At 39.9% G+C, this 22531-nt stretch overlaps 1 protein-coding gene across 2 annotated transcripts in view; it reads right to left on the bottom strand.

The window, feature by feature from the left end:
* The window catches only part of DIXDC1 (DIX domain containing 1), a 1310681-nt gene that overhangs the window by 20259 nt on the left and 1267891 nt on the right, over positions 1-22531 (bottom strand). For both annotated transcript variants that reach the window (XM_044081011.1, XM_044081010.1), the window contains one exon: positions 1329-1437. In XM_044081011.1, coding sequence (XP_043936946.1) covers positions 1329-1437 — 109 coding nt within the window. The remainder of the gene's footprint in view (positions 1-1328; positions 1438-22531) is intronic.

The raw sequence follows: 22531 nt of genomic DNA, 5'->3' as shown, positions 1-22531 counted from the left end.
ATGCAGAATGTTTTGGAGGAGTGGGATTTAAAGGAAGGTATGATATGATTAATTTATGTAATACTGGATTGATGATTACATAAAATATGTGATGTATAATTTTTGCAACTGCTCATGTCTTAAGTGAGAGTCCAATAAAGATGTTAAACAATACATAACAAGTGTAAGAGCAGAGATTAATCTGCACATGGACCTGCTTTTAATTCACATTTTTTAGAGAGAGGTTATTAAAAAATTGGTCACTACTTTTAGTAATGATGGCTAGCAGCAGTTTACAAAAGGTCCTGCAAGGGCCTACACTCCTTGTAATATGCCAAAAGTATGGGAGGGGCATGTATACAGTCAGAGGAAATGATGGGACAGGGGGCTAAACCATGAAAGATGATTGGGGATCCCCTCACCTCTCCTCCTGAACTGTAGCCAGATCTTTTTTGCCCTATTAGATGGTAGAGGAAAACATGGTTCATTAAACTGGTGTTATGTGGGCATTTAATACAGGCATTTTACATATATGTTGACGTTTCACAGTCTTAGTTCTATCTATTATCCAGAGGGCAAAAATCCCAGAATATGTTTAAATCACTTTACGGGAAAAATTATCATAGTCTGCTGTAGAAACAATTTCAAGCAACCTTTATTAAGTGCATGTGAAGAATAAACTAAATGCATGAAGTAACATGGTCAATGCACAAGCCCACTGCAAACATGTTCTGATCTCCCTCTATTACCTTACAAAAGATATCAGAAACTGAAAGAAAAAAAATAAATGAACTCCAGGAAAATAACCAGGTAAGTTCAGAAGCTGGCCTAGTACCAGAGAAGATTTAAAAAAAAAAAAAAAAACTTAACAGACCCTTAGTAAGGGACTAGCCTGGGCAGTCAAGCTAAAGACAGTTGCTTGTTGTGGGGCACTAAGCGGGACACTGAAGTCGTACTTTGTTGAAGCTTAATTGTTTGATTAAGGCTGTCTTGTAGTACATCTGGAGCAGTTTCTCAAGGAGAGAGCAAAGCAAATGCACAGCCATACCACTATCTCCAATGAATATATTACACCTGGAACTGCTAGAGCATGGGAAGGGCGGAGGTTAAAAATGCATGAACTGTTTCCTAGCTATGGCTTTCCATTACAAAGAGCAGCACTTCACTGCAGAGAGCATGCATGCTACAGATGATATCAAACAAATACAAATGAAAGGTGTCACACCATGAACAACTTGATTAAATAACAAAACTGTGCCATCTTGGACCTGATGATTGTCTACATCCTACACAAGTTAGTTTATGGAGAAACTATTCTGATTGTACTTCATGCAGCCAAAACAGCATACCTCTTCTTTGACTGTACCAAATTCTGGGTCCAGTGCTTTAAAATGGTACCGATAATTTCCTTCTCTGTCAGTGGCTGATTTGAAATCTCTCAGTGTCACTTCTCCTAACCTGTAAAGCAAAACATAACACTGAATGAAGGTCTGTTTAGCATAATATGAATGCAGTTGTCCAGTTCTATGTAGTATGATAAAAATTTAAGGTGTATTTGTAAATTTCCCCATATGCTGCTAAAACAGTGATGGGTATATTGCTAACAAGAGGCTGAATAGCTGGCATGCGTCTCTTTTACATGCAAACATTTTTGAACAGTTGGCACACCTTTGGAGTATGGACATGAGCACTGCACTACTATACACTTCCATCTGTGGCCAGCAGATGGTAGCACCACACAAGCAGACTATTTTTCACTTTTGCTGCTATAAAAAGAAAAATCTAGCAAAGCTAGACTTTCCACTGTGCGATATCTTAAACCTCTTGCATCAGAGGCAACATGGGATATATGCAAATTACCCTTTAAGGATATCAAGTGTTTCAGCTAAATGGCAATTCTGAATGCCCAATGACTTTTTCTTTTACTTTTAAGTCTATTTATGGATAATTTCAGGCCAATAAAGCCAAACCCCTAGCTGTGGGACATACATGTTTCTACCTTCTTATGGCATCATCAGCACAGCATAAGAGGAATGTTTGACTAAAAAGTGCAAATGAAACATTAATCATAATCAGACACAACAGATATTAATTTCATAACTGCTATCACACAAAGATGTAATGAGCATCCATTTTAGCTGGACAGGAAACATGCTAGTGTACATTTTTAGATGGATTTAACATCAAATAAATCTGTACTTGACATGTGAGCCATAGTTTTAGGAACGTGCAGTAGTCATCCATTCCTCCTCCATCCCTCCTCTACATCCTCTCCTCCATTTAAGAGATGTCATTCTCTTCAAATCATGGTGAGCTACATTTTTTTAATTTTTTTAGTGTCTTTTTAATTTTGTTTGGGCTGGGAACAAATTAAACCATTTTCCAAACATTTGTATGGGAAATGGTGTCTCTCAATTCAACCGCCATTCTGGAATGGATTACAGCTGTATTGTGAGGTACCACCTGTACCAGACCATGTTCTAATAAAGTTGACGTGAAAATGAGAGACAACTCTGGCAACACTAGAGATTTTATATTTTGATTGGTTCCAAGTTTTTTTTTTTAATTTGGTACACTAACTTGAAAGAAGGTTGGTGTGAGGATCTGAAGGGGAACAATGGGGGAATGACTGACTGGGATATAGTGAAAATGCTAATCAAAGGAGGACTGCAGAAATATATGGTGAATGTGAGGAGATTTGGAAAGTTTTGAGTAGTACCAATGGGGTAGCTGGTTCAAAAGGAAGCATGAATTGCATGCTAAGGGGGGAGGGGGGTGAATCATTTCATGAAAACATAGTCCTGAGTAAAGATGAAATGGTTTAAAATTAAACAAGAAATGTCTTGTAGGCCAAAATCACCAAAGTACAATTATTCTGATGTTACTTCAATGGCAATTGATGCTTAGAATAAAGCTGGAAAAGTAGAAATGAGAGTCTATGGTAGTAGGCCTGCAGATCCCACACAGTGGCTTGACAATCTGAGACCCAGAAGGAATTGTGGTAGTTTTTAAGAAGTGTTATGCTGGTCTTTATTCAATGTACGATCGGGAGGTGGCAGGTGGAGACAAGGTTGAGGAGTTCTTGGAATGAATGACTCTCCTTTAGACTAAGGTAAGATGAGGTACAGGATTTTGAGTACAGTCACAGATCAGGAAATGGAATTGGCAGTAAAGGCATTTCTGGCTGCCAAATCTCTGGATGAGGATAGTATTCTATCTGAACCCTATAAGTTGGAGAGGGCAGCTTTCTTGAATGAGGTACTAGAGTTATAGAACTCTACTCATTTGGAAAAGGGTGGTGAGCATGGCCATAATAAAGGAAAGTAAGGATCCAATGTGTCTGGAGTACTATAGACCTATTTAAATGTTAAATAAAGATGTTACGATTTTCATGGGGATACTTGCGAGGAGGGTTATCACTAAGGATGGAAAAGCTAATAAATTTGGATCAGTGTATTTTCACCACAGGAAGGCAAATGTTTACAACATATACCAAACCATATTGGTTACAGATGTTCATACCTGTATGCTAGGTTAAAGACCACTACGTCTTTATAAGCCTAGACATGCAACCGAAATGTGACCCACCAGTTTTATGTTTTAGACATTTATATAGGGGGTGATTTGTGGTCAGAGACATAGGTTCCAGACTAGGGGTGAATTTCTGATTTCCCATCCACTGGTCCAAGCTACACTTTAATAGGCTTAGGAAGGGACTTTGTTTCACGTTGACAGGGAGCCTATTCTAGAGAATGGGAATTATCCTGAGATGTATGTGTCTCTCTCCAGCATGTCCTATTCATGTTGCAAGCAAAATTTAGGTATTTTGGACTTTTTTTTTTGCAGAAGTGCAAAAGGTTCAGCAGAACAGGGTCTAAGGATGCCTTGTAAGCCAGGCATAAATCACCTCTCAGTAGCCTATAGGAGATAGAGCATAGAGATATGGCTTTGAGGTGATCTGCACAGGGCAGACATTGTGTTTATGTCCTGTATTCTTTTTGTAAGGAACCTTTGGGGACATTCCGGCAGCTGCTTGTCTGGTCATGTACATAATGAGGGGGACATATGTAGTTTGAATGATAGGGTACTATTTAAATGGGTACCCAGATACTTGACCAGTGAGTCATCTCTAAGGGATGTTTTATCAAAGACATAGTTTCCCTGGGGTTGCCAACTTCTAAAAAAGGAAGTATAATGCATTAATTGACATTGAATTTTAAGCCATGGATTTGGCACCAGTCATTTGTCTGTGCTGGACACTTCCTGTAGGGTGTCTGCATCATGGGAGCATCCTATGACTGCTCCCAATTTGTAATCATCTGTGAACCAGGTCATCCAGAGGCCTTTGACTTCTGGGAAATACATGCCAAAGAGGAGTGGGCCCAGCATTGAGCCCTGAGGGACTCCACTTGTAAGTGGCCTCTTTGAGGAGGTAGTCTCACTGTTATTTACCATATGGATCCTGTCCATGAGCCAGATGTCTGTCCACATTATATAGAGGTTTACGCCTAATTCCTTAAATGTAATACCCGAGTGGGGTACTATATCAAATGCCTTAGCCAGATTAAGGTAGGTATTATGCACCATTTTACCCTCATTCATTGGTTTGGTGACTTTTTCAAATAAGTCCACCATGTTCAGTAGGCATGACCTTCCTTTGATGAAGCCAAACTAGGATGGATCAAGTGTCTGGAGGTCATCAATATCTTTGCTGATCACTTCCATGATAACTCTTTCCATGGCTTTGCAAATAATTTTAGTCAGAATAACAGGTGTGTAGTTTTCAGTACCTGCTGATTGTCCACCCTTATGAAAGGGGATGACAACTGCAATCCTACATTTTTGTGTCACAAAGCTTGTTTTGAGACTACAGTTAAATAGTCACTCTAGTGGTCCCGATAAGGCATATTTCAGACTATTCATGAGGCATTCTGGGATATTATCTGGTCCCACTGAGGCTGTGTTCTTGGCCTTAGCAACAGTAGCCAGGACATGCTCTCTATTTATAGCTGGAGGGGATTTCTTGGTGGGATGGCTGGAGTGAGTGGGAGAGGAGGTAATGTTGGAACTGAATTTATCAGCCAACAGATTCACTGTATCACCCAACTCAGTGCATAAGCCACCAGTTCAGCACACTGCTGTGTTTGAGGATTCTGACAATGCTGAAAAGGCTTTTATAGGTTCATAGGTAGGTACTAGGCTATCTGCTCGAGGGCATTTATCAGCCTAGCCAGAGTGTGTCGGCTTTCGCTGCCCCATTGATTAATTAACTGATCCTCTGTCAAGCAAAGCCAATGAAGTGATTCCCAGGGGTATATTTTCTGTTACCCATCCACTCATCAAGGTTTCTCTTTAAAAGTGTTAGTGAGGGGCTCTGCCTGATGTAGTTTTGAATTTTGTTCCAAAGCATGGGGAGTCTCTGTGACAGGAATCTATCCCTCCAGCATGTTCTATTTATTGCTGTGGTGAGGTTTAGCTCACTAGTCCGCGTGGCTCGCAGTGACTTGGATTTTTTTAGGTGGAGCATGTCCATCAATTCTGAGTTGGACATGGCTTTGTAAGTCAGGAAGAGATCACCTCTGAGTAAGTGATATGACACTGAGTACAGCCGGAGTCTTTTCAGTCGGGCTGCATAGGACATATGTTTGAGGCCAGTAATCCTCTTGGTGAGATACTTTTGTGGTCTTTCCAGCTGTTGGAAGTGTCTTGTGAGGTACATCCCAAATGTGGCATTGTACTCTATGATGGGTCTAATGAGTAGAGGGGCACTATAACCTCTTTATTTCTAGATGTGAACCCTTTAGTAATTAGATGAGCCACATAGAAGGATTTCCTTACTACTTTGGCAATATGATTGTCACAGGAGAAATTACTATCTACCTGGGTCCCCAGATCTCTTATTACCTCTTCTGTATTAAGGGGGCTGCCACCTGTGTGGTAATTTGTGGGTGTTTTGTTTTTCCCAAATGGGATGACTATGCATTTTTTGGCATTTAGCTTGAGGCCATGACTTTGACACCAGGTGTCCGTCTCAGTAGGGCCCTTTTGGAGGATGTCCGTGTCAGCCAGAGAGTCAATTATGGCTCCCAGTTTGCAGTCATCGGCGAACTTGGTTAGCCATAGTCCTCCTGTGTTTGCCTGCACTTCTGAGAAGTATATGCCAAACAGCAGGGGGTCCCAGGACCGAGCCTTGCGGGACACCACTTGTGACTGGTTTAAAGTCGAATCTGGAGCCCGCTATTCTTACCGTGTGAGTTCAATCCGTAAGCCAGTTGGCAACCCATCTCGTGACGTAGGGGGTTTATGTTTGGGCTGGTGAGTTTTTCTGTAATACCCGAGTGGGGAATGGTGTCAAAAGCCTTGGCGAGGTCAAGGTAGGCTGTGTGAACCACCTTTCCTTCGTCTATGGCCTTGGTGACTGTCTCGAAGAAGTCAACCAAGTTTAGTAGGCATGATCTGCCCTTAACAAAGCTGAACTGGGTAGGGTCAAGTGTTTGGAGGTTCCCAATGTCTTTGTAAATGAGTTCCATGATGATGCGCTCCACAACCTTGCAGACCAGGCTATTCAGGCTTATGGGGTGATAGTTACCAGGGTCAGTTGTGGCCCCTTCTTTGTGGAGAGGAATAACCGTTGCTGTGCGTCATTCTATGGGCACGTAGCCTGTGGAGAGGCTGAGGTTGAACAGCATGTTTAGCTGGGAGGTTAGTTTGTTCTGTAGTTCGTGCAAGACACAGCCTGGGACACCATCTGGTTCCACTGACACTGTGTTTTTGGCTTTTGAAAGGGCTGTTTTCACCTGTGTGTCTGTGATTTTTGGGACACTACACTTTTCCAGTATTGTTGTGGGCCCTTTTGGAGGTGAGAGGGGGGTGAAGTTTGCACTGAATCTATCTGCCAGGATGTTGGCAATATCAGTAGGTTCAGTATATTTTGTGCTATTTTGCACTAGTTCAGTGCATATCTGCGAGTTGCCACTTAAGATTCTTAACATAGCTAAAGTAGGCTTTGTGGTTATCTTTTGAATCCTTGGCTATTTTTCTTTCGAAGTTAGCCTTGGATGATTTCATGAGGGACCTTACTTTCTTAATTACTGATTAGGGATGTCTTTCCTTCTTGAGATTTGCTTTTTTCTGAACTAGTTTCCTCCTCCTATTGTATAGCCTGTTTATGGCAGGGGTCCACCAAACTGTTTTCCTTCTTTTAGAGGAGTGAGTCTTGGTTTTGCTAGGGATGGCACGATCCACGTATCCTTGTAGGTGTTCATAGAGTGCATTTGTAAAGGTTTTGCATCCTGGGCAGTGTTATCCTTTAGCGCGGGGCTGTGAAACTTACCACCTCCGTCTTAAGTAAGGTGAAATTTGCTTTAGAAAAGGTTTTTACTGTGGTTTCCTTAGTTGGGGGTGGTGGTGGGGTGTGGACATCCAGAGTGATTAGTTTATGGTCTGATCTAACCAGTGACGGGTTGACCTCCGGTGTGGAATACCTGTGCCCATGTTGGTGATGACCAGGTCCAATATGTTTTCACCCCTGGTAGGGGAGTTTACCAGCTGATCCAGGGCATTTGAGTTGATGAATTCCAGGAAGCGCTGGGCCTGGGAGTTTGTACTCGAGTAGCTTTCTCAGTGAATAGTAGGGTAATTGAAGTCGCCCAATATCAGGGTGTTCGGTAGGACCCTCATGTTTTCCAGTGTCTCCAGAAAGGTGAAGTGGTGGTCCTGGGTCATGGAGGGTGATCTGTAGCAGGCCACAATTTGCATTGCAGATTTGTCAATGTTAGTTGCACATGGATGATCTCAGAGGTACCATGCTGCACCACTAACCTGGAGGTGTACGTATCCTTGATGAATATGGGATACACCCCCTCCTTTTGTGTTTCGGTCTGTGTTCTGTGGCCGAAACGTGTGGTATGAGTTGTAGCTCAGTAGTGCTGGGGTGATCTCTGAAGCCTTGAACCAGGTTTCAGTTACTGCACAGATGTCGACGTTCTCCATACAGAGGAATGCTTCGAGCGCGTGCATTTTGAAATTTCAACTCCTGGCGTTGAGTAGCATAAGCCTCAGTTTTTTGTTAATTGTGCTGTTTACGGAGGTGGGTTTGACTTTTGAGCCTTGCCTAAAAAAGGCACTATGGGGGCAGCAAGAGCCTTGGCCAGTATTCGAAAGCATAGGGGTGACAGGTGCAAGCCGTCTCTTGTGAAGCAACGCAGCTTGTCGAGCATGTCGTCCCAGGCTAACAGACACTGGATCCCCTTTGAATGACACCAGATGCTTAGCCAATTATTGAAATTGATTATTTTTTCTTTATACTGAGGTATCATTCTTGGTGAGGGCAGGATGCTACTCAGGGTCAGGGTCATACCTGCCTGGGCTACATGATCGGCTACTTTAATCTTGGAACTGTTTTTATTAGACTTAGTTGCCTGTTAAATTTGACGAGAGTTTTTATCTTTATAGTAGTTAAACGTCCTGATTTTTAGCCATGACTTTTTACTTTTGTTGTATATTCTGTTTAATTTGGGATACCACCAGTACAGTTTATTTTGGAGTTAATTGTGGGCTTACTTCCGGTTGGTACAGCAGCCTCCATGCAGCCACTGACATGGTTGTAGAGGGTTTGTGTGAACAATCCTGCATAGGCTGCTGTGTTCTCTGGGTTTGGAGGGGCACTGAATATTGACAAACTACTGCTTAATAAAAGGTAGTCTGCCTTTGAATAGTTCCTAACTGTTGCAGGGTTTACTGGGGTTACCAAGCTGATTTTGGTTTAGAAGAACACAGCTTTATAGTTGGACCTTATCAGAAAGGACATGACACTGGATGAGGCAGGGTTTTCCCATATTTTTGCATAAAAAGTCCTGTACGTTGGTGCCTGTAGTCAGTGTATGCACTAACTTGTTAAGGGTGTTTGTATTTATGAAATCCAGGAATCTTGGTGCCTGCAGATCTGAGGCTGTGTAGAACACAGGGTGTTAAGTTAGACAGTAGTTGTCTCCAGTACATTTAACTATGCATTATGAGTTTTTTGGGACATGGAGGGTGACCTGTAGCTAGCTAGGATATTGGTATTGGTTGAGAAACTCCAGTTTGTCATCCTGTTTAACCAACCTAGAGGCATGCTTGGTATCTATGTATACGAAGACACCTCCTCCTTTAGCCTGTCTATACAGCTAGTGGTCTAAAAGTGTTTAAGGCAGTGAAACCTTGAACTGCCAAGGTACTCTCTCTTTACCTTTAAACCATGTCTCGGTAACTACACAGATGTATACATTCTCTGGTGAGGCGGGCTTGGAGGGAGTGTATTTTATTTTTTGTTTGTTTTGTTTATGCCCCTGGCATTCACTTGAGTTAATTTTGCTATGCCGGTAGGTTTGCCAATTTGGCACTGCCTAAAAAAGGCTCTGTGGAGGATGGATAAAGTTTTAGCCAGTATTCAAAAGTCTAGACCGGACAGATGCAGACCATTTCTGGCAAAGCAATATGGTCTGATAACTGTCTTCCCATGCTGACAGATATAGGATCCCCTCAGAATGACAAAAGGAAACTCAGCCAGTTGTTTAAATCTGTCATTGTTCATATTGTTGCATCATCCTCTGTGAAGATAAACATGGTATTCAGTGCTAGGCTCACACCAGCCTGAGACACACAGCCCAACAGCTCCATAATGAAACTCTTCTCATAGGCCATTTACAACTACATGGACTGTGATGGAATCATATTGGTACCTAATATGTAATGAATTGAATGGATGGATAATTTGGCAGATCCTGGCTCCAGATAGGAAACTAACAGTTATCTTGTTTAGCCTGGTTAGAAGGGAATCAGTACGTGCTATAAAGCAGCCCCTATAACTAGTGTCCTGGGAAGTGATTTGCTTGCCTTATTTTATTTACTTTTATTTATTTGCAGTTTGTTAACCGGGAAAGTCCATTGGGCCAAGATGAACCTGTTTTCAATGGAGGCAAAGGGAGAAAAGCTCCAAAATACAGTATAACCAATCTACAATAAAGTTCCAAAGTACAGAATTTTCAATTTTTACAATAGTAAAAAGTAACAATACAAGTCAAGTAATACAGAATATATGAAGACATCTAAATGAAATATATATGCACAACAGATATATACAATCCGTCAGGTGGGGTGAGAGCAGCATCATTCCCAAAGAGAGGAGAGAGTAGACTGAGGTATTAAAGGTGGATAGATTATGGGTAGTTCTAATGTGTAGGGGAAGTGAGTTCCATGATCTGGCAAGTGAGAAAGATAGTATGAGTTGCCCAGGACTACGTGTGGGCTTATATAGTTCGAGGAGATTTTGATTATTGGATCTGAGTATTCTATGAGGCTGACGCATATTGAGGGCAGAAGACGGGGAAGGGCAGTTAGAAGGGTTGAGAATGAGCTTATGCACCGTTATCAGTTGAATGTAAGTCAGATCGTTTGGGAGTTCCAACCAGTTTAGGGAACGGTGGGAGTTGTATATGGGGCTCTACTGAGTATGGCTGTATGTACACTTTGTGTTTTTTTATTTATTTACTTTTTTTGTGCTTTTGGGTTTGTTGAAGGTACATATCGTCAGTGGATAGTCTAGGAGGTCTTTGTTGTTTAGGAAGATTACATTTAAGTCCCACAGCATAAGTTGGTGTGTACGTGGTTTTGACAACCTGATGTGTGCTTGTATGTGAGAGTTCAGCCTCCAGTGACATTGCATATGTACACCTCTTGCACACTGTATCTGTTACTTTAAGGATTAAGTGCTTGTCAGTAAACATGAGACAACTACATTGCCTCAAAATAATCCATATACACTAAGGTGGTTGCAATTAAGTTAAGAAACTGCATATCCATGTTGTCCGGTCCTTTAATTGGTGAGCTATAAGGGTGTGTCAAACACTTCATATCACAAGATGAATTATCCTACTCCTCTTAATGTAAAAACATACTGAAAATAATCCCGCAAGTTCAATCCCACAAACAACTGGCTAGAAATCCCTTACAGAAGGCAATTTCAAAGCAAACAGTCTAACAGCAGCAACCGTGATAGGAAAATGACTTTTTCAGTAAAAAATATCTGTGAAATGCATAATAAAGTAAGGAAATGAGTGATTACTTAAAAGGCGATTTCGAAGCACACTTGCATCAGTTAGACCAAGGAAAAGCAAATATGCTTTATAACGATAAAATTCAGAAAAATACAATAAATCTGAAAATGCAGCATCAGTCTTCGGTAATAATGTCCTTCTGTTCCTTCTCTCACCTATTGAAGCACCTATCCAAAGCTGATTCCTGAAAAGCAGTTCCCAAGCTTTCCAGTGGTTGGTAGTCTAGTCCAAGATGTTGCAGACACGGCCAGCCTTAGGCATAGGCGAACTAGGCGACCACCTAGGGCGCTGTACAGGACCGCCTCGTAAAGGGCGCAATTTGTGTTTATTTTAATTAATTTACTGTTCTTAGTATGCAAAAGCATAATAAGAAAGTAAATTAATTAAAATAAATAAACCATACATAGCCAGAATTATAGGGAGAGGAGGAAGCGAGCACCCCTCCCACTTTTATACCTGCAGGTTGGCCAGGACTTTAAGAATTAACAAAAAAAAAAAAAAAAAAACTTCACTCCACGGTAGTGGAGTCTTCTCCTTTAAGGAGGAACATGCATGCGTCACATCCACGCACGCCAACGTGGATGTAAACACGTTCTACAGTTACATGCGGAAATTAAACAAGCAGAAGAGCTAATGCCATGTGTACACGTGTGGCTATTCAGATTAAAAAGAAGGTAAGTGTATGTGTGTGTCTGTGTAGTTTACACTGGGCTTCTGTGTGCGAGAGAAAGTGTGTGTGTGTGTGTGTGTGTGTGTGTGTGTGTGTGTGTGTGTGTGTGTGTGTATTTCTGAGTTTGTGTGTTTGGAAATAGCAGCTATTAATAAGGTTTGTCTGAAAGGATAGTACCTTATGATCAGCTTGTATAAACTTTCCAAATGTAGCAGGGACTATACACTCAGGGAACCCCACTACCTCAGAAGTCCTTCTGGGAAGAATGGATATGCAATTTTTGCCTCAAAAAAGTTACTTGCATATCTTAAACAGGGTCTGTTTGCAGTGAATTCTAATGACTTCAACTCCTAGGTTTTAGATGAGTAAAGAAAGGTAACACTGTAGAAGACTGATTAAAGTACATAATCACCATATAGTTTTCTCACTGAGATGCAGAACAGCTTTGTACTGCTCTGTGCATTGATTATGATGTAAGCAGTTAACAGGGTGATATAGATGAAGGAAAGTTTTACTAAAAGAAATCAGGATAAAAATGTTGATTGAATTACATCTGCTACTATTGTTTTTCTTAAGATTTTGACAGGGTTTAGCTTATAAAATAATTGCTTATTTTTCTGCTATTTCACCGAAGAATCTTGTCAAACTAAATTTCCCTACAAAGCTTAGCTAAAAGAAATATGTGAATAAATTATGTCTTCTGCTGTTTTTTTTTTTTTTTTTTTTTAAGATTTGGATAAGGTTTAGCTTATAATTGTTTGTTGCCAATTTCACTGAAGACTCTTGTCAAACTAAACATTCTGCTCTCATCTAGGCCTAGGCAAGTTTTCTTAATGATTCATCATCTTATTATGTCGCTGATAATGTCCTCTAATAGGTATGTTTCTCATACGATCAGTCATATCAACTTGTCCTAGGCTTATATCTCAGAACCATTCCAGTCAAACAAAGGGCAACTTGAAACCTGCCCACGCTACAGTAGCTGTGTTCCTGCTAAATTCTGAAGACTGTAGTTGTTTTCCTTGAATGTATTAAATATCCACGGAATATGCCTAGTTAGATTTGTGAATCACTCCTCTAGGCCTGAGGTCCAGTGATCGGAGAGGGGGTAAGCTCCCATAGGGAGGTACAGTGGGGATTGAAGAACCCAACAAAATGGTTTAATGGCATTGCAGGTAGAATCAGGATTCTCGATATTTCTGTTAGAATCATCCTTACTTTTTAATGTCTCAGGGCTTTTAGGTTTTGGTCTCTCACTTCTGAATAAGAGCTGCTACAAACATGCCTTCATACATAGCATGCATAGTGTCTGTTCTGGTACATAAACAGGTATAGGCTCTAATGGGAAACTCAGATTACTAGAATTATTCTATACTGTGACACTCCATAACATTAACAAAATGAAATATGCAATAAAAGTAAGATTACCCAGGTATGTATTGCTGTGGGTCACTGCTTGAACACTTAGCAATCAAACGTACAAACATCTCAATCTCAGAAGCATCTTTTCACACACACACACACACACACACACACACACACACACACACACACACACACACACACACACACACACACACACTTTTATCCATTATAGCGGCCACTACTAAACCGGCTAAGTAAGATGCATGGTCTAAACATGATCCTCGGGAACTGGCTAATATTTAGGGACCAAATGCGAACAGTGGATAAATAAGTTTCTACTTGGGGAATATCTCCAGGATCTAACACCTTATTCCTTGAGAGGATCTTACAAAACCTGTTCATGTTCCTGTTTCATCCTACCTTTACTACACTAATGCCCTTCACCTGGGACTTCCTGATTATGAAACTGATCTCTTAAAGCTAGCAGAGAAACTCTGTTACCAGGCTATTTACTGTTGCACCCAGGTACCATCATATTACATGTGTGCTGTGAAGTGTGCTCTAGCTTCCTGTTTGCTATTATATAATCTTTAAAACCTTGATGCAGCTATAGCTGTCCATAAATGATTAGGGTCCTCTTTATCTGAGGGATTTAAAGTGCTATATTACTCTCACTGTGCATTTCAGTCCCCCCCCACCAGAAGCTGCTGGCACTTTTACAAGGGCATTTGGAAATGTGGAGATCACTCTTTTGCTTACCGAGACCTGCATCTGTGGATCTGATATTGGAAGCTGGTTGAGAGGTATGAAGAAATTTCAACATGTTTTATATGTTAGGTGGGAGGAGAAGAGTATAAACTCCATGCAGGTAGCAGAAGTGTATGGCAGCATTTTGTTAATTTCTCTTAAGAGTAAACATTACAGTCTTTCTTCATGGATTGCTGCAGGTGAAAAAATGGCTGTGATTTAAGATTTCCTTTTTTGATGAATCTTACAGTGAGTGGGGCATTGTATTATTGAAGATCAGCGCTCTCAACCTATTATTTGTCCCCCTACACACACACTTTACCCCTCCCCACAGCTATCACTTGTTTCTTACAGCTAACACCCCTGGTCAGTTTCCTTCTCCCCCAAGCCCATGTATCCATTGACAAGAGTGCTGAGACAAATATCTCCATTGTCCATAATGTTGTATAGTTCCCAGATTTTGCCTCACATTTTTTGTCTTGTCCATCTAAAATATTTGATCTGATAAATCATTGAGGTGAAATGTCAGTCCTTCAGAAAATGCATGCTAAGACAAATTATGTTATTCTAGCAAGTTTCTAAGTCTATAAGAGCAATATTTATAATCTGTCCCTGTTTGGGGCCTTTGCCCCCCTGTTTTTTAGGCTTTGTTCAGATTTCTTGTGCTAAGAGGTTGAGAGTTATGGAGGCTTGGTATGTAATGTCCTAGTTGCCGATTTATTTGTTGTATTTTAAGAGGGGGTAGGGGTTCTGCATTCCTTAGTGTGCTGTCCTTTGTTTAAGATGCCTAGTTACTATGAAATTGTCTGTTTCTCAGTGATTCTCTATTGCAATATTATCAGTGTACCATTTTTTTCTTTAATGCAACATAGGCAATTAATTCTTCAAGGGCAGCAAGCACTAAATTTGTAGATGGAACAGTGGAATGTAAAGTTCTTTGCCAGTAATAGCATCCTTAGTGATAAATCTCTTTAATGTAGAAGTATTCAGATGACGTTTACTTCTGCAGAGATTGTGCTTATTGACTGATATTGTGTGAGGGGCCTTTTACGGTTAAAATGTTCTGAAATGGGCAAGTTTGTCATTATTGGGTAATACATTTTGTTTCATTACTTACTGGAAAAATGTTCAGAACTACAAATTTAACAACTGTTTGTTTGTCTTTTCGGCTTTTCCCAGTTAGGGGTCGCCACAGTGGAACTCTGGTAAGCTAATGACTGGCAGCCGATTTTTATGGTGCCGAGTTACCAGCCTGACACCCAACCTTCAATGAAGGCACGCCCATTCACGTATGTCTTTTGGAGGCCACTCGACTGTGGGGAGGACATGCAGACTCCACACATAAGGCGCTCCAGCCGAGAATCGAACAGGAGAACCTCTTGCTGTGAGGCAACAACGCTACTGCTGTACCACTGCGGCTTGTACTATTGGTATTGCTAAACCGATTTGTGTGTGAGTAGTTAAAACAAAGGCAATAGCTACAAACTATCATCTTTTAATTTTGTACTCAGAAAAGACTTGAAACTGAAACAGAATGTTCCACAGTACTGACATGTTCTTTTCAAGTTTTATCAGGTATGAAATAATATCCTCTGTAAATAAAATTAACCTTTCTTGATTACCATACCAATTATATCCTTGAATCTGAATCCCTAATTTTATTTGCCAATGTTTCTAAATATAATGCAAATAACAAAGGAGAGAAAAGGCAGCCTGGTTCCTCTGTTCAAACAAAACTTATCAGAGAGGGACACCCCCACTTTAATGTTCTCCTCTGATCCCTCATATATCCTCCTAATTAACCTTATTATTGTATCAGGGAATGCAAATACTTCCATTGCCCTACTCATAAAATTCCAGATTAATTTGTTGGAATGTTTTTTTCCATCAAGACCCACCAACAGTGGTATTATCTTACATTCTTCTTACCTCTGGATTATCATTGTTCTATAAATGTCACATGTTTGCCTCCCCTCTACAAAATCATATTGATCCATATCTGTAAAATGTTGGCATCACCTTTGGAATGCTTTTAGCCATTCTAGACATAAACACTTGATAATCATGGTTTAGAGACTAAATGGGCCTGTTTGAAGCTGGATCTGATGGGTCTTTACAATCTTTAGGTATTACAGCTGTCACAGCTTTCTTCCAGGATGTTGGTGCTTCTCCTGTGTTTAAAATACTGTTAAAACCTTCCAGATCGTTATCACATTCTCCCTTGTTGCTTCCAAATTTCCTCAGGAATACCATAAATTCCTGGAGACCTTCATGTAGATTGTTTATACACCAACATTTTTACCTCATCTCCTCCTATCCTAACTGTTCATAATTGAGACTCATCTACCTCTAACCTTGGCATGTTTGATTCTTCCATAAACATTTCCATTTCTACGTTTTCTTTATTTCTACATTTTTCTGCTTTATACAGATTTTCATAAAATTTCCAAAATATTTGTAATACTGCTACACGATATCTTGTTATTTTCTTTGTTAATAGACTTCCCAAGCTTGGCAACAACCCCTTCGACTTTCTGTTGCTCCAGCCATTGTGCTCTTGAGTTATTAAAAAAAAAAAGTTGCTGAACATTGATCTTTCTACACTCATGCACATTATCCAGGTAATCCATTATTTCTTCTTTTGCACTCTCCAGTTGTACCTCTTCTTGTTCTGTGAGATTCCCCCTATATATATATATATATATATATATATATATATATATATATATATATATACTTTAACCTTTGTCATTCCCTCTAAATAATTCTTGTTACTTCTTAATCATACCCTTTTCTTTTATTTCAACCCTATTTTTATTTATTTTTTTTATTTTATCCCTCTCCCTAGCTATATTTTCTGAATTTCTATTTTCCCTAATAACTCCTGAATAATTTCCACCACCCATTCCTTAAATTCCTTTCTGTTTAACAGACAAATGGGGAAGCACCAATGTCTCATTTTTATTTCATATTCTTGCATTTTTGTTTGTTGTTATTGGCTTATGACCTAAAATAAGTACTGGATGCATATCAAAACTGTCAGTTAAATGCACGTGTTCTGTGAAAATATAACTTCTGCCTAGCCTAGCCCTGCCCAGTTTTTGTACCTAGGGGAATAATATGAAAATTCTCCCCAAGCTCCTAGTACTGAATTCACATCTTCTATACCACATATTTTCATAAATTTCTTCAAAAATCTACACTCTTTTGTTGTATCTTCCCTTCTAGGCCCTCAGACACACCCTCACTGTTGCAAATCAAAAATTCCAGTCCCCACTAATAAGTAATATTTCCTGCTGAAAGCTAATTATTTCTCCCAATTTTTTCTTAAGCTCCAATGTAGCAGTTTGCGGTGGAAAATAAATATATGCTAGCATAATCCTCCTGCCTTGCCAGTAGCCCCCCTTAGTACTACAAATCTAACATTATTATCTTTATGTCCTCTTCTGTCCCTGTTGGAGCTCATCTGGCAATTATTACAAGTATTGCCCTTTTCCTTTGTCCCAGATATTCCAATAAATAACCATCCTGAATTTCCTTCTTCAGAAATTCACATTCTTCGTTCTTTCTAAATGTGCGTCATGTAGCACAGCTTTTTGCACCCAGCATTTCTTAATATAACTCACTACTCTTTCTTTTTTGTATATACTCGTGAGACCATTCACATTCAAAGATAATATGGAAAATAGGAAACAACGTGCATAGTCAAAAAAAACAGTAAAATCCACAAAACGCTCACTCCGGATTGATTGCAGGATTTATTCACATGTAAAAATGTAAGCGCTTCCGCCCCTCTTTATAATTGGTACAGGAACTTCATCAGACAACATTACACAAATCACTCATCATTTATATACTTTGAAAACATATGACATCGCTTCCTCTCACAGGTGTTAAAGAGGTATAGTATCTAAAAACAGCATTCTATTTAAAATATTCTGTTTGAAATATATAAAATATCAACTACATTCATGTGCAAATTCAATAAAATATATAAACAATCTTTAAAAACAAAACTCTAGGGCAAATCACTCTCCCACCTGCAGAACACTAATAGTATGATAGTCACCCAAAAACCTAACCTAAAGTCAAACTGTATGTAAGGAAAACAAATCTATACTAACTGTTAAATAAGGTGACAATATTTTATCTTTTCAAAGCCTTCAATTTTAAAAGGCTAGTAATAGATACACTCTCGTTTAAACATGGTCAATGGGTTGAATCCTACCTGATCTGCCAGCTTAATTTGTCTTTTTCCAATAAATATGGCCATGCACCCTCTCTGAGGGGCGTATTGTTTCTAAAACAATAAACTTAAATTTATGCTCACTTTGTTGGGAAATATGTTTGGCCAAAGCATTAAATTCACAGTGGTCCCTAATGTTTCTAAGATGTTCACTTAATCTATTTTTAAGTTTACGCTCGATTTTTCCAACATAAAAACATGGGCAAAGTTCACATAGGGCATGATAGATAATATGGAAAATGTTGCCATTATGATAAGAAGTTATTCCCACCTATTATGTACAAGAGCTTTTTTTTTTGAGTGTCTAGTTTCAGTTTTTGTGTTACATACATACACTAATGTTTGGCAGGTTGATCTTTTATACAGTTATTTCTTGTAATTTCCATGTGTGCCTATGTCGCATCTTTTAAGACCTTTTGTTTTAGTGAAAACCCCTTGAACAAAAAAAAAATCTACCCCCAGAACACACCCATAAGCTATTAACTTATTACCAATACACAAAACTATGCACACGTCTTCAAATACTGAAGTCTAACCCTGCTAATAGCAGCAATTGTCCCAGACTGACAGTTACACTCACAAACTTTAAATGATCTATAATGAAGGCTATCCATGCTAAGATGCATGCTACAGCCTGTATTTTTACTTATATTAAGTGCTGTCTGTATTTTCTTATCTTTATTTCTCTGCCAGAAGTAGAAAACAACTTGAATGCTTTCAGAAAACCTTATCCTTTAGTCATTCAAAGAAAAAGGTGTTCTGCTTTTATTGCTCTCTTATCAACTTTTTCCAAAGAAACATGAGAACCAGAAACACTGTTACCATCAGCTACAAACTTCTCGTATTGCACTGTGGACATTTTATTTGCTAAAGGAAAATTTTTCATAATGTTCTTTTATTTACTTTCTTCCACTTTAAAAAAAAGAAGTTATGTACTCACCATAAGGTTCCATGTTTGTTGTCCATCTCGTCTTCATCCTTGCTGGTTGGGTTTGGAACCGAGCATTGGTTCCAACTTGGCCTTTACTAAAGCTCGAGAGGTTCCACTGGCTTGAGGCTATGCTCTATCCCATCATGCCTAGGGAGTATTACCCATATCTTGTTTGCAATAATTATGCAGAATAATAGCCATATACATATATACAAAAATATCCATAACACATGAGATCCCTAGGACTAAGGAAGAGAAGACAGAGCACATAAGTTTCACCTCCAATCAAAAAAACCTCCCAATCCTCCAGGAGCAAAGGTGGGGGAAGGAGGGAGGAACCCAAGAATGAAGGTGAGATGGACAACAAACATGGAACGTTATGGTGAGTACATAACTTCTTTACGTTATGTTGTCCTATCTCGCCTTCATTCTTGCTGGTTGGGACAGCGTCCCTAGCACCTTCTTTCTTGGGTGGCTCAAGGGAACAAACTCTTCAGAACAGTGGAGCCAAAGGAAGGCCTGTTCTGGGAGGCCACATCAACTTTGTAATGAGTGATAAAAGTATGAGGTTTAACCCATGTCACTGCAGCACAAATTGAATCCATGGGTAACCTAGCCTGAAAAGCAGTACAGGTGGCAATAGCTCTTGTTGAATGACCTTTAATTTTCCCAGGCGGTTGTCTATTTTGAGATATGTAAGAATAGGTAATAGTATCAGTAAGCCATTTTGACAGAGTTTCCTTTGATATTGGAGCACCCTTCTTTTTATCTGAGAAGGAAACAATTGATCAGATTTCCTGAATTCTTTAGTTCTGTTTAGGTAGAAACATAACTGTCTATGTACATCCAGTTGGTGCAGTTTATGTTCTGCCCTGCTGTCATAGTTTGGGAAGAAAATTGGTAGGTCAATGGACTGATTCAAGTTAGTCTCAGAACAAACTTTAGGTAGAAAGGATGGACTGGTCCTAATGGAGACTCTATCTTTATGAAAGAGCAGGTGGGGGGCATATGGATAATGCTTGAAGTTCTGATACCCTCCTAGCTGATGTGATGGCCACCAAAAAGACTGTTTTCCAGGTTATGAATTTGAGGTGGCATGAAGACGCTGGCTCATATGGTGGAAGGATTAGGGTGGATTGTGAAGAGAGAAGGCTGCCAGCCTAGCCAGAAAGAATTCTGTACATGATTTTGTTATTTGTAAATATTAATGTAAGTCACGGGTTTGTTCTCTTAAAAGTGAAAAGACTGCATTGGATATTGAACTGCAAAAATGTAACAGTGCACTCTGCTGTAAGAAAGCTAAGTCAAGCATTTTATGATTGTCTTTGATGATAAAATTTGGAGTTGATATGTCTAGAGGGAGGCATCCTACCTATTATTTTAAGGCCAAAGTTAATGGCTAGAATCTGCATGTATAAATGTCCTTTATTGCTCTGGTTTCTGACCAGGTGTAAAGAATGTAAATGTAGTTTCTGTTAGCCTGGGAACAGCAGAGAAGTGTGAAGAATGATGTCATGTGAAGCAGCTCTGTGTTATCAATTTAAAGAGAGAGAATCAGAGAGCTCTGAGCATTTTTGTCTTGAGAACATCAAACATCACCAGCACTGTCTTGCTCTTTATGTAAGTTATTTAGAATTGTGTTTTCTCTTAGATATAGCTATGAAATATGAAGATTAGACTAGTTTGTTTTTCTGTGATGTCAGAACGTTTGCTACTGTATTATTTTAAGTATTTCTCTGTGATCTCTGAACTCTTGACTGGCACTGTGTAGTAAGAAGTATTGTCTTGTGTTTTTATTATTTATTATTAAAGATTTTTAAACCTTTCAACTGTGGTTGTTTTGTGTAGAGATAATTTAAGCTCTAATAGTACATTGTATGTATATAGTGATGCTGTACCAAGTCACTCCAAATAAGTTTTGACTGTTAGGTCACACTTAACGTTTGGATAATAATATTGCACAGTAATAATTGGACACCTTTTTAATGGCCTTTGAGTAGCTGATAAATATTAGTGGGTGCTGGCAGCTGGTACTACCGTATAGTCTGGGTAAAAGGGGCACAGCTGGAGAACCAGTGCCAGCCTTCCCCAGGAGTGTCTGTATGGTTGTATATAACTCTTATCTCAGTGTGTGTGTGTGTGTGTGTATGTGTGTGTGTGTGTGTGTGTGTGTGTGTGTGTGTGTGTGTGTGTGTGTGTGTGTGTGTGTCAGCTACTTAGGCAGGGACACGAAGCACTGGTTGGACAGAGAGGGTGCTGGAGGTTTTAGCTTGCCCACTAGGCTGAAATCTGGACCCTGTAGCTGTGCTAGTGGGGAGTCTTATTGGGGACCTGGAGAGAAAGGGGAGAAACCAGCCCCAGACTGTGATCTCTGTGTGCTCTTAAGGGAAATTGTACTTTACTGTGTGTGTATTTATTATCCTTTCCCTATATGGACGCCCCTCACTGGTGTTAGTGGTGAGGATTGAGGCTCCTTGATTGCTGGGCAGGGTACGGGTGTCACATATTAATTGTTTGGCAGTGGTGGGATATCCACACCACATATTAATTGGTTGACAAATACTAATTGGCTTGTAGTGGTGTGGGTAGAGTAAATTCCTGTAGCTTGTGTACAGTGATCACTGAAGGTGTTTTGTACTCTAAATCAGCCACGCAGTGAATACTCAGAGTTGAGATCACAATTGTTTTATTACTTTTGTTAGCTTAGTCGGGGAAAGCAGGCAGCATGTCAGCAGACGAGTACGGAAAGCTGACGAAGAGCTAGCTTGCTGAGATGTGCCAGGCTAGGGGACTGGTGCATGGAAACCTGACTAAGGCAGACATGATTGCAGCTGTGCTGCATCAGAAAACAGCAACCAGGAGGACGATCAGACTGGCAGTGGAGATGTACCACCCTCAGAGAATGGACAGCTCAACCTTTCTGCAGAGTACTTAAAAATCCATCTGAAGCTAAAGAGCCTTGAGTTGGAGGCCAGGAGTTTGGAAATAGAAGCAGCTGAGAGACTGAGATGTCTGCAGGCTGAGGAGAAAGAGAAACTGCTACACATGGAAGCTGAGGAAAAGGAGAGGCAGAGGCAGCATTAGAGGGAGATGCTCACTCTTCGCCAGAGTCATGGAGGTAATCGGGAAGGGAGTAACTGGACCCCAGAAGCACAAAAGGCCAGTAAATTTCTTCCGCAGTTTAAAGAGGGGGATAATTTTGATAGTTTCATTCATATGATTGAGAGGGTATGTAAACAGTATGATGTTGACCAATGACTCTGGGTAGGGTTCCTGACCCCCTTACTCCTTGGTAAAGCTGTAGCTGTGTTGTCTAAATGTGCTGATTGTGAATATTTTGATTATACTGCTGTTAAAAATCACTAGTTAGAATGTTTAAAGCTAAGACGTCAAACATACAGGAAAAAGGTTAGTGAGCATAGATGAAAGGCAGATGAAAGTATGTGTGAATATGTTGCTGAACTGAGCACTTATTTTCATAGGTGGGTGAGTGGATG

The sequence above is a fragment of the Protopterus annectens genome, chromosome 8.part0 (genome assembly GCF_019279795.1).
Source record: "Protopterus annectens isolate FY-2018-M chromosome 8.part0, PAN1.0, whole genome shotgun sequence".
Taxonomy (NCBI): Eukaryota; Metazoa; Chordata; order Ceratodontiformes; family Protopteridae; genus Protopterus; species Protopterus annectens.
The sequence above is the reverse complement of the archived record's forward strand: the minus strand, read 5'-3'. Positions and strand labels throughout refer to the sequence as shown.